Source organism: Drosophila erecta, unplaced genomic scaffold (assembly GCF_003286155.1).
Source record: "Drosophila erecta strain 14021-0224.00,06,07 unplaced genomic scaffold, DereRS2 tig00000126-arrow-pilon, whole genome shotgun sequence".
Lineage (NCBI taxonomy): Eukaryota > Metazoa > Arthropoda > Insecta > Diptera > Drosophilidae > Drosophila > Drosophila erecta.
Window position 1 is genome coordinate 2911533 of NW_020825209.1, and position 12532 is coordinate 2924064.

The 12532-nt window shown below is 45.5% G+C and overlaps 1 protein-coding gene across 1 annotated transcript; it reads left to right on the forward strand.

Annotated features, from left to right (window-relative positions):
- Nucleotides 1-8170: 8170 nt before the first annotated feature.
- On the forward strand, nt 8171-12146 carry LOC6550915 (uncharacterized protein CG3556). Its single transcript, XM_026982230.1, has 6 exons — nt 8171-8493; nt 9347-10728; nt 10942-11137; nt 11197-11274; nt 11345-11427; nt 11608-12146. Exons 2-6 carry the CDS (start codon nt 9360-9362, stop codon nt 11667-11669), a joined length of 1788 nt encoding a protein of 595 aa, XP_026838031.1. The 5' UTR covers nt 8171-8493; nt 9347-9359; the 3' UTR covers nt 11670-12146.
- The last annotated feature ends 386 nt before the right edge of the window (nt 12147-12532 follow it).

Sequence of the window (12532 nt, forward strand, 5' to 3'; positions counted from 1 at the left end):
AAATGGATATCAAATATGGCTGAATTGTATCGATATCTGCCATATAATTGGTGCTCAAGTTGGATTAAATTTTGCGTCATGTCGTCGCAGAATTTCTGCATCTTTCCCCCCTTTACGCCCCCAAATTTGCTCCCCTTATCCAATTGCATCCAAATCTCCGGGCTTGTTTGCCGAACGAAAACGGGAAATCTCTGCCGAACGTCTCGAATGTCTCCAGTTTGCCCCTAATGAGCTGCCCATTGTCCGTTTGTGGGCCGGAAAGGGAATGGTCCAAAAGGGGCGTGGCTGGTCCAGGAGCAAAGACCTCAATCGAGACGGGGACAAACTATTTGCAACTTTAGCCAGCGCCCAATTAGTGACGCTCAAATAGCAGGAACAGCAGCAGAAACAAGAGCACACTGGGGAAAATATTTAAAATATATACACGTATTTTGAACTTCCACTGTAATTTAAGCAGTTAATTTTATACTGAAAATGTAATGTCATGAGAAGAAGCAAAAATTTAGTAACCCCGGTGGGTCATCAAGTGAGTTTTTTTGCAGTGTCCGTGTGTCCACAGAATATTGCTGTTTGGCTATTGAGCAGGATGTCCTTATCCTAAGCCTCCCTCCACCCACTTATCCTTTGCCGTTGGAGATTTTTGCGCCGCAGCACTTAGAAAATTGCGCCATAATCAGCCGCAGTTGTTGGCCTAAACCGGGAGAGAGTCGACAGTCCGATGAGAACGAGCCTAAAGTCAACAATACGCCAAGTCCGGGGCCATGAGACCGAGTCTTGATCCAGGACTGGCTGGACCCAGGACAACAAAAGCCAATGCCAGTTGGCATCGGCATCGGCATCGGCATCGGCTTCGGCTTTAGCTCCAGCTTCACCATGGGCTGCGGACCTGCAAAAGTGCTGACTGTGACAGCTTACTTTATTGGCAAAATCAAATCAACATGGCATTTGCATGCACTGCCAAAGATACAGGACCTCCAGGAGGCGCAGAGCGGAGGAGTAGATATCACCCAGCCAATCTGCAAATATGATGAAATGCCGGGCTGTTGGAATCCGAAACGGAATCATGGGCGGGGGCCATAGGGGCAATGGTGGCACTCTGCTGCTCGTCGTCTGTGCTAAATGCAAGTCAAACACAAGTCAAGAAGGACTGCCAAGGGGTTCCATAGAAGGGGGTCTTGAAATGCACAGTGCACAGTGCACAGTGCACAGTGGACAGTGGAATGGAAGGGTAAACTTTCATCGACTGATGCTATTAAATGCCGCACTGCATGTATTTGCTTTCATTAATAAAAATACCAGCAAATAGCTGGCAAAACAATATGGATAATGCCTAGATTTCAGCATTGATTCACATCGAAATATGCTTTGGAGTGCCTAATTTACTTGTTGCGAAAACATGCCACTGTTAGTTCTAACATTTTTATATTATTTAACAAACTATTAGATCACAACACTGTGCTTACCGTTGATGGGATTGTGGGGGATGTTTGGTTGTTTGGTTGTTTGGATGACGGGATGCTCTGATGGCCCCGTCTAGGTATTGAAGCTTGTAAAAATTGCATGGCGCTGCATTGCCGCTCAAGTACGAGTGGCGTAGTGACGAGCGCTGAGTGCTGCCGCTGCCCCACCAAACCAGATGCCCCCCAACTACCCAACACCCACCCCTTGGCATGGCAGCCATCTTAGCCAGGAGTCACTCTCTAAAGGCCTCGTTTTCGAACCAGGCAGTCATTCACATGCATTCAAGTGGGCCTCTTCCCCCAATCGCAGCCCCTTTCAGACCCCCTCCCCATTTTTCGCCCCCCTTAAACAACATTTGTACCCCCTTTTGTACCCTACTTAGACCCCCCCGCCCCGCCCCTTTTCACCTCTGTCAACAAATCGCATTCATGACATTTTCTTGCATTGACTGGGCCACCAGTTGCGATTTCTTGTGGGCGGGGTTGGTACAACATGGGGGCCAAATGGGGGCGTGGGTTGTCGGCTGTTTTATTTATTTGTTGTCGTCATCATTAGTTGTTGTTGCTGTTGGAACCGCCATTTGCCTTTTAGCCAGCTTCCAAGGGTTGCTGCCTCAGATTTGTAATGAGTCGAATTGTGGAGCACGGTGGGGGTTTTGCAGGGGTTTTTTGTGGCATTATTTTGGGGTACGAGCACCTGATGCAGGTATTCAGATGGAGTTGACTTGGCTCGGCTTTAGCTTTGGCGCACTTGACGCGTTTTATAATTTCCGTAAATAACAAACGGCTTAATTTGCGCATATTTCCGTTTGGATTTGCACGACTCGAGTGCCGATGGCGGTTATTATTATTTTCATCTCTTTTTTCTTTTCCCTCATATTTTGTTTGTTTTGCACGCACAAAGGGCCGCATTTGCAGAGGAAGGGGGAGAAAGTGTTTTTGGGCAGCAAAATTAATTTGATTCATATCTTTTTTACTCACAAAAACCATGTTTCTTGTCGCAGTTGGCTTTAAAATATATTATTACATTTAAGCCGAACTCAAGCCTTTAAACAGCAGCAGCTGCGAACTTGCGATTGCATTCCTTGTGATATCAAGCTGGTGCTGAAATCTTTTTTCGAGTGCAGCATCATCACCCAACGACTAACTCGACCATGTTGATGACATCCTTCTGCATGTGGATGCTCTGTGACAAAAAGCCTTTCAACGTCGTTAGCTTAATAACTGTCAAGTTGATGTATGTACGTATATGATAGGGGGTGTATGGTCTCGGGGGCGTGGCCTGCCCACATAGTCACTTTTTTCGTTATCTGTTTTTGCACATATTCTTCAGCTTTGGCTGGTGATTTTACGGCTTCTGCTGCTTCTTTCCGCACTTTGCAGTCGAGCCACATAATTACAGCAACAAGAGGACCACCCACATGTGTAAGTGGGTGAAAATGGGAGAGGGTTAGAGGGGCTGTGCCAGGGGTTATCCATTCAAAGGACATGTGCCAATATGACGAAATGCGGTTGCCGCCACACAGAACAGAAGGGAAACGCAGGAGGATAGACCAGATATATGGCATATTATCAGTTGCAAAAGCACACTTTTCCAATACCCTCGCAAATTATTTTTGATTTAGTAAGATTTTTGATTTACATTTAGTAAGATTTCACATCACTTATAAATCTCTGTTTTAAATACAGCCTTCCATCGTTCTCTATCAAAACTTTATTTCCAATTCAAGCTATAATTTCCAGAGTTTGTCTAAAAAATTATGTTTTTGTGAGGTACAAATCTATCTGTACTGCGACGCTGAATATTTTCTGAAAGGATTTCAGAAAAAAAAGCCAAGAAATTGAGGACGCTGTAGAAAGACTAAGAGTGCGGTTCAGTCCCTAGAAATGTGTGAGTGCCATTGATGTTTGTTGGGTGGAATTGGATGGAATGGGTGTTTGTAGCCCCCGTATCCCCTTTGGCAATCCTCGACCTAGGCGGTCTCATTTGCTCGAGTGGCAGCCAAAACAAAAGATTTCTACTTGCTGCACCTTATCATCTCGACATTCTTTCTTTTTTCGTTTTTTGCCCAGCCACGAATGACATTTTGCACTTTATTAAAACCATATCAACGAAGCGGAAAAGTCAAATGCAATGCTGATTAGCATTGCGGTGGGCGGTGGGTGGTGGGTGGTGGTTGGTGTGTAGTGGGCGGATTTAGCCACATGGCCTTGCGGTTGGCAAGCTGTGGAAATTGGCGCTTGATGGCGTCCTTAACGGAAACTGTTTAATGGCCAAAAGGGGTTTTTGCCAAGGGACTAAGAGGCAAAGAGGTTGATTATCGCGAGGAAATTGCAATTCCCGAATCCACAACAAAACGCAATTAAAAAGCGTAAATTAAAAGCGACAAAAATGATAGGAAAAATATGACTGAACAGCAAGTAGATTACCAAAACTTAGGCTTTTTAAGCAACAAGTAGCTTAGGATGGAATCCAAATATGTAAATTATGTAAACTATGAAATATGTATTCAATCTCTTTCCAAACTATCGCCAATGATAGGAATAAGAGACTCATTTTTAAAGTTTCCCCAAGTCTCGGGCAACTGCAGAACCGAGAGCCCTGTTTAATCGAAACTTCTACCGCTGTTAGGTACATTTAAAAAATGCTATCTTCAACCGAAACAGCAAACAAAATAAAAAATAAAAAGCGGCGAGCAAACAAAAAATGGAGCAGGCAAAGGTAAAGGCAAAACAAAAATAGATAGAAAGCACAATATGTGGGTGGCTGGTGGGCGATTTACTGCCTGTCGCTGGGGAGGACAACTGCCATCTGAGAGGACAAGCTGGACTGCAAGGACATCCAGCCAGCAGCCAGGCAGCCAGGCGGCCAGGCATCCATTGCCACCAACACCACAAGATACAGCTGGCGTACATAAGGCCCATGCTATGTACTAGGCCCCCAAAAAAGAATACAACGAATTCCAAAAAAAAATATATTTCACTAGGGGAGCAGACAGGTGAGCACAACAACACCTGAAGGATCCCAGCGACGGCGACGGTGAAGGGGGTGGGGGAAGGGGATCAGGACGATGTGGAAGGACGCCAGATGACAGGACAACGAAAAAAGAGCGACTTACCGCCGGGCCCCAAAATGCACAGGCAGAAAATGTGGGAACCCCAATTTCAACATCGTTTATTATTCAACTAAAAATGCTATGGAGTAAGAATCCCAAACAGTCTCTTCAGAATGTATCTATTCGTTGAATAAGATGTTTTGGCCTGACATTTTAAGCTAGCAAAATTCGAGCTAGATTTCCCAAGGTGTCGACATCCTGGCGGCCTCCATGGCCATGGCCAAAAAATTTGGGCCCCATGGAGCGAGGGGGGGCGGATTGCAGGGGCGGAATGGCAAAGGGATCTGTATCTGGGATGGGAACGGGAACGGGGGGCGGACTGCGAAGGGGTGGTCTTTAGCCACCCCAGACACAGGGCGTGTATATACATACGTACAGCGTTTACAGCCCTATGTGAAGAGGGTGCAGAGGGTTGCTATATAAACCTACACACACACACACACACACACACACACACACATATAGGTGTAGTATATACAAGGGAGGTTTCCGTTTCGAAAAAGCGAGGCAAAGTAAAGCGCTATAAGAGCAAATATGGCTGCCAACACCCGAATTCGACACGTAAAGTGACGCGTTAGCTGCGTTGCTATGACAACCCAAAAGGCCTCCTGGTTTTCCCCGGAAAACCAGCTCCACCCACCCGAATAAAAACGCTGGAGTATCGGACGAAAAAGAAACAAAAACGAAGCAGATCCCAAGATATATGAGCAAGGAAAATGGCCTGGCTTTTTCAGGGTATTCTTTTTGGTTTTTTTTTTTTTGGGTGGTGGAGGGGTTTCCCTTTGAACTGCACGGCACGTAAATAAAGTTGATGCGGCGGTCTATATTGGTGGGTCATCGGATTTCGTTTAATGAGATTTTCCATACACGTCGTCGCCAGTCAGGTGAAAAAGAAGTAGAAGAAGACGAAGGAGACGCTGGAGATTGAAAAGGGTCCCCGGATTGGAAAAGTTCACCATGGTGACGCGCATTTTCCCGGGGGGAAAAGCAGTCCGCTGCTCTCGAACTCTCTGGGGAAATTCACTTGGAGTGCGAACAATTGAAAGCACATACCACAATTCATGGGTCAGCCAAAAAAAAACATTTGCCATCTTAATTAGACGGATTTGAATGCATTTCACCCTCGACTTCCGTAGATGTAAGTAATATTCGGGGGATTTAAAAATAAAAGTCATCCTTTTGACAAAAATTCATAAATAAAATATTATAAGTATTCATAAATGTTAGTGCGGTTCGACTTTGACAAAAACGTATAATGTTACTATTATATATAAACCAAAATTCGAGTTATTCCAAGCTAAATTAATTGTTAAAATATACCCTGTAATGTAATGTGATAATATATAACGACCTCAAAATGGCATCCCTCATGGAAAACGTTATGCTAATTTAAATTTCCCAGAGCTACCTTCACTTTTGACACGGTGTGTTTTTTTTTATTTCCTGGCTCCCTCGAGCGGGAATTAACCCAAATTGCTGATATGTTCGTGGTACATGGAATACAAACTATGAAATACGAAATACAAAACACAAAAGACTGCGCAGGGTGCAATCCATTCAAATCAAGCGAATCGGGCGAATTTAACTAAATCCGTACGCAGTTCGCTGCACTCGGAGGATTTTTACGTTCCTTTATTTTTGTTGTCGGTTACCCATCCCGTCGGTGTTTTTTTTTTTTTTATCGACGCTCATCTGTCTGTCTGAACTGAGAATATTCAGCTCGCCCCCTGAAAAACAATTGTTTCGATTGCGCAAAACGTGAATTTCGTTAGCGATCCGTTGGGATAATAGCTCAAGGCTGTATGGCTCTATTGTGATGCCCAGAAAACTCTCAACTCGGGACTTGAATAAACATTTTGTCGGCTAAGCAAACAAAGTAATTGGGTTGCCAAATATTGCGCAGGGATCTCCGATCTGCGATCCTCCTCAGCCTCAGCCTCAACCTCGAACTACACATACAATATTTCTTGTTTCGTTGAAGATCAAGATCTCAAGACTTTGATAAAGCGAACCGAGTCGAAGGTGCATCCTCTCTTTTGAGTCGGCGGAAACTGACAATTGTCCTGGCTCAAAGAAATGTGAAGGGGATTCTCCCCATTTGCTAAGTAGAGGATCTAGGAACCTAAGCCGAAAAGTTAAGTAGCTGCGATCGCCGCTTTTAGATAGATCGATTTACGAATGCCAAGATACGAAAGAGTTGTTCGGGGATTACTTTCAAAAACCCTCAGATCTCCGATCTCAGATCTGTCAAATTGTGCGTGGGCTAATATAGAGTCCAAAATCAAGGTGTTGCACCAGCTGTCGCTCATTCAGAAAGTCGCCGACTAGAGGATTCCGCTTCTTTTCCTTTTTATGGGGTTCGAGGGTTCGAAAGCCGTCCAAGAAGTTTGACAAAAGCTCAGGGACCGACGCTTTGAAGTGACCGACAATGCCCGGCACACCTGGGGAAAAATATAAGTGAGAAATGTAAACTATGAACATATAGCTCAGAGTATGACTTTAATTGAACTATTCGCTGTTTGGGAACCTCTCCCAAACTATATTTAATGATGAGATTTTTTAATTTGCGTGGTTACTCTACTTTTCTTTTGCCCGATACCTCTTCAAATATTGACTACTTCCTGTAGCTGAGCTGTGATATCCTTTCGCTCCTTCGAAAGCGACTCATCCGGAGCTGTACGAAATTAGCTCACTTCAAAGTTCGAACATTTCCTTTTGGGCGTGTGTGTGATTCGGCAGGACTCTTGAGGCTCAAAATGCCGGCAAAGGGGGACGCCTGTCATAACTGCACAATGGGACGAGGGACGCGAATCTCAGGACGCACACTGGCAGGCTCGCTCGCAGACTTCCTTCCATTGTTTGAATCGCTCTGGAGCGGATTCCCCATATAGATTTCATTCCACTCAACAGAGGTAACCGATACGGATGCTTGTTCTTTTAATTGCTCGGGCGAAAACGATAGGCAATCATCATCCACTGAATCGGAATCAGAATCTGAATCTGCATTTGAATCTGGACCGGGATCGGGCATCTGAAATCAGGAACCAAGAATCACGATGCGGGGCAGCGGCGTCCATTTGGCGTCGCCTGTTGGCGGTCGGCGGCATTTTGATTGTCGGCTTTTGCGGCCGGCACAAAGTATATCGAATTACGTATCCAGCTAGTCCATCCAACTGACTGTATGACTAAAGTGCTGATGGACGGAGTGTCACTTTCATCCCGAAATCGCGAAATGGAGGAGGGGAAAATATCTTTGCTAATTGCCAAAATCGCAAAACACAACTTATGTTGGCACAGTTTATTATATAATAGAATTCATAATTGCCCACCAATATTTATGCATAATTACATTTTTCTATAATTTACAAAACAGTTTCCGCCAAAATTCAAACGATTGAACGACCCTGTCTTTCGCCAAATAACCGCTAGCAGCGCCATCTGACGGAGCGTAGCACAAGCTGCGCCTTAGCAAAGTTGCAAAACCAATTTATTGTAGACCGCCACCCAGGGCTGTAATGCATGGACTATCGCTAATCGATTTCCTATCGTCCTTTTCAAACAATTACTCGTAAGCTTTTGTCCTTTTTTAGACAATTCAAGCTTTAGAAAACCTGGCAGCCCTGCAAGGAACGGTCTGAGAACATTGAAAATCAAAAAATCGCAGGAAACGCTGGCGAAAAACGCGAATATCGAGAAATCCCTCGCCCCGCCCGCAAAAAGAAACGCTAACTTTAATACCGACACCAAATAGAAGAAAATAATAAGTACAATCCCGCGGTCCGAAGGAAAAGCGGGCGAAAAAGGATACAAATCCTAGGCTTTCAAGTGTGTCAAAATCGAACAAAGGCGAGAAGTTGGATTGTGGATTACATAGGAGTTTATATACATTTGCATACGTGTATATAGATTGCATATAGGTTGATAACGGGACTTCATTTGCCTTTTATCCTTGGCGGCTCGGCCTTTGTTGTTATTGTATTATTATGTAAGCTTTTTGGAGTGTGTTGTGCTGTTGTTGTTGTTGTTGTCGTCGTCGTCGCAATGAACTCTTTATTGTCAAAGGCAATTGAACGTTCGCAGCTGCCGCACACCACGCCCCCTTTCGCCCACGATACCCGCCCACCCACTCATCGCCCACTTTCCATCCCCCACAAACACACACAAGCACACCCAAACACACAGGAACACACACAAGCACGCACGCACAAATACAAGCGCATACGCAGGACACGAAGACCTTTGTCTGACAGCCAAGTTGTTGCTGTTGCACTTATTTGATGTGATGACTAAGTGCTCTTTTTTTTCGTTTATTTGTTTGTTTTTGTTTTTTTTTTTTTTAAATAGACGTTGGCCGATATCGATCGCCAGGTTTGCCAATTATCGATAGGTCGCATGACGTGTTTCCTGCGAAATTCAGTTCAAGGCAACGCCTCGAGTCCTCCGTCTCTGCTTTGTGCTCATCCTTCGTCACCCATCCTTAATTTGCCCCTCTTGCTTGCCCCTCTGTGCTTAATAACAACATCTATTCTGACACCAAACTATAATAGAATTTGCGAAACCGATACCTTGGGCACGCTAAGTCGATTATTTCGATAGTAGTTGTTCCAGACTTAAACTTCTTTTTTGGACACCTTAATTATACAAGAAATAGCTGAAGTATAATAGTTTTATGTGCCTCCCTGATTTTTGTTGTTTTTTAACTTTGATTGAGATTTCCTTGGAAACCATAACAATTCCGTTTCAACGCTTTATCCTTTGCTTTCTTTTTAGAATTCTCTTCAGGATGTTGTCGCTGTCGTCGCCGCCGTGGCTGTTACTCCTCGTCCTTTTCTTCTTTGCAAATGGCTCGGCAACAGTGGTTTCCTTGGCGGAGAATATGACTCTGGCGGCGTTACCTTCCTCCTCGCCAATTTCCGTAAGCTTTAGCACGACCTCCTCGGTGGTGGCGCCCATTTCCACCGAATTGGATAATCAAACAGCCAGTAGCGGCAACCTGAATACAAACAACGAAGCCAGCGATGAACAAACTGGCAATGCCAACAGCAACACGAGCAGTCACAGCAGAAACATCAGCGGTTTGCCCAGCAGCAACAGCAATATTAGCAATGCCAACAGCAACTCCAGTTCCGTTTCCTCCTTGAGTACAACGACAGCTGCCATTTCCGGTATAGATCAGCAGGAGTCCCTCATCCTGGCCACTCCCACCGCCCTGAATGGAAGTGGTACACCCCCCGAACATCAGACAATTGGTCAGGCACCGCCCACAAAGGGGGAACAGGAGGCCATCCTGCGAGCTCTGGATTGGCTGAAGGAGAAGAGGGCTTCGGACTACGGCTGGGGCAACGATACCCATGTGGTTATCCTGGCCAAGGAGCTTTCCGGCGGCCGAGATCCCAACGATAGTGTAGATGGCCATGTTCAGGTCATCCAAGAGCTGGAGGATACGCTATCCGTGAAGGAAATGGAGATCGAGATACTGGCCATGCTGGATCGCCATCATACGCTCCCAAAGCCCCTGGATCTCGACAAGCTGGCCAGATACGTGCTGGCCTTGGGTTCCCTATGCAAGGACCCGAAGCACTTCCATGGCCACGACCTGGTGGCCACACTGCAGCATCATGAGCCGGCCCAGGATATTGAGTTCGCACTGACCACGCTGTCGGCCTGCAGTTCGGCGGCCCATGTGAGGAAACGCCAGATCCGGCGGCTTCTGGACATTGCCAGCGGAGTGACGGACCAGAGCGTTGATGCCATTGCCATGGTGATCCTGGCCTTGCGATGCATCGTCACCGATCATCGCCATCGCCATCTGCAACACTTTGTCCGACGACCGGCGAGGGGACTGGCCAGTCTGCAGGATCAGCGCGGTAGTTTCGGATCGCTTAGGAGCACAGCGCTCGCCATGCAGGCTCTACAGGATTTGGAGTACGATCCGGCTGGTCATTGGAACCGCACAGCCGCATCGCGCTACATCTTGAGTCGCCAGCGGGCGGATGGAGGATGGAGCGAGGAACCGCTGCAGGATGGCCAGGAACCCGATATCGGTGTGGGCCTCACGGCGGACATCATCCTCGCTTTGGGCTGGAAGGGATTGGGTGCAGTGCGCGCACTGCAGTGCGACCATGTGATACGCGAGAGCAGTGATCCTACGGGTGAGTACGGTCTCTGGCGGTCCCAAATATTAATGGGTATATGTAAATAAATTAACCAATAGGTAGGGCAAAAGTTGTAACATAATTGCTCTGATATGGAATGCCCGCATTTTGAAGTCTAGTAATGTGTTACAGGAGTAGAGATTTGGGATACCATTTCAATTGATCTACTATAAGATTACCTTCTACTGAGCTCTATTTTTTCCCGCACAGAGAACGGCGAGCCCAAGTTGGCGGTGCCCTTCGGACTTAGTTCCTCCGCAGAAGAGTCGGATGCCAAGAACATCTCCTACACGTACACACTTTGGGTGGGATCCAATGTGACCGAGTCCTTCTCCCTGTCACTCGTCTCACCCAAGAACACCAGCTTCTTCAAGGCCATGACCCAAGCGGCCGAAATGGATCCCAGGTAAAAATCACCCAATCAAACAATACAATCAATCAATATCTATGACTAATATCTTCCAGATTCATTTTCGAGGCGCGTGAATGGCCCAATGGTCACTATGTGCACACCCTGTATGGCAAAAAGGAGGAGCCTCGAGGGTGAGTCTTACTCAGATCCATACTATAAATATTTAAACAATAATGACGTCCCTACAAACTGATTATTTAGGTATCACTACTGGCTACTTTATCGATTGCCAGAGTTGCCCGATCCCAATAATACGCCCGGGAATCAGCTTATTGCGCCTGTTGGTAAGTTTAATTTGGAGTTGGATTACAGTGAAGAATCTCTGACACAAATGAATATCTTTGCCACTCTGCTCGCAACTAAGCGTAAACACTAGATATTCATGATTAGAGTCAGAGAGGTTTCACTGTATACAAAAAGGGGCTTCCCCGAGTTGGCGGTCATTTCAATGCGAACCATTGCAGGTGTGGACGAGCTAATGGTCGAGGATGGGGAGCACTATCTTTACTGGTACAAGAAGCTCTAAGCACGCGGCCTTAGACGGAGCTGCAGTTTAACCCACTAAGCAAAGTCGATAAACACCCGGTGCTATTGGACTATATTTATTATATATATGGCCATAGTCACGTCTCACACACACACAACACACACGCAACAAGCAAAAAGGCACTTACACTCGCACAGGAATAGCTGTATGCTTCACGGTACAGCTATTCCTGCGTAAGTGCATATATAACTGCATAATAATGGCGTAATCAAAAAAAAAGAAAAAGAAAACAAAAAAAGATGAAAAAAACACCCAAAACCGTACACAGAAAATCACAAGAAAGAGTGAAAGATCGGTGAAAGGAGGTAAACTGTGGAAGCCCAGATTTCTAACGGATAACTAGGATATAACACCGTAATAGTTAATTGCTCTAGACCTCACAACTGATCTCGATTCGGAGCACCTCAGGCTAATACTTATGCATAACGATAACGATAATTAAACAAAAAAAAAAAACGATAACAAACAAAAAGGAAGAGAGAGTGATAAAAACAAAAACTTAACGACTTAAATGCACTAACAACAGGCATCGAACGGTTAGCCGTTGACTAACGGTAGCAATCCGTCCGTTTTAGGCCCTCTCAATGCTTCGCTTCGCAGCTATCGATGCTTATCGATTATATAGTCTCGGTAATCGAGGCATAATCGAAAAAATCGTTTGTGCGATAAGCGATAACTATTTCGTTGCCCATTTAAGACACCCAAAAAAGAAAAGGAAACCAAACCAATGCTTTATATGTTATTGAAGTTAGAGAGTAGGGAAGGAAAGATTTGAAGGATCCGGATCTGATGAATCTGAAGGTAGACAAAACGGGAGAGGTGGAGAAAGAGGCCATCGAGCT

What these genes read in the sequence shown, in the direction of transcription:
- LOC6550915 (XM_026982230.1), top strand. Translation starts at nt 9,360, where the DNA reads ATGTTGTCGCTGTCGTCGCCGCCGTGGCTGTTACTCCTCGTCCTTTTC. An exon ending in CGAGAGCAGTGATCCTACGG is followed by an intron (nt 10,729 to 10,941) that starts GTGAGTACGGTC and finishes TTTCCCGCACAG; the next exon opens with AGAACGGCGAGCCCAAGTTG. An exon ending in AAAAAGGAGGAGCCTCGAGG is followed by an intron (nt 11,275 to 11,344) that starts GTGAGTCTTACT and finishes CTGATTATTTAG; the next exon opens with GTATCACTACTGGCTACTTT.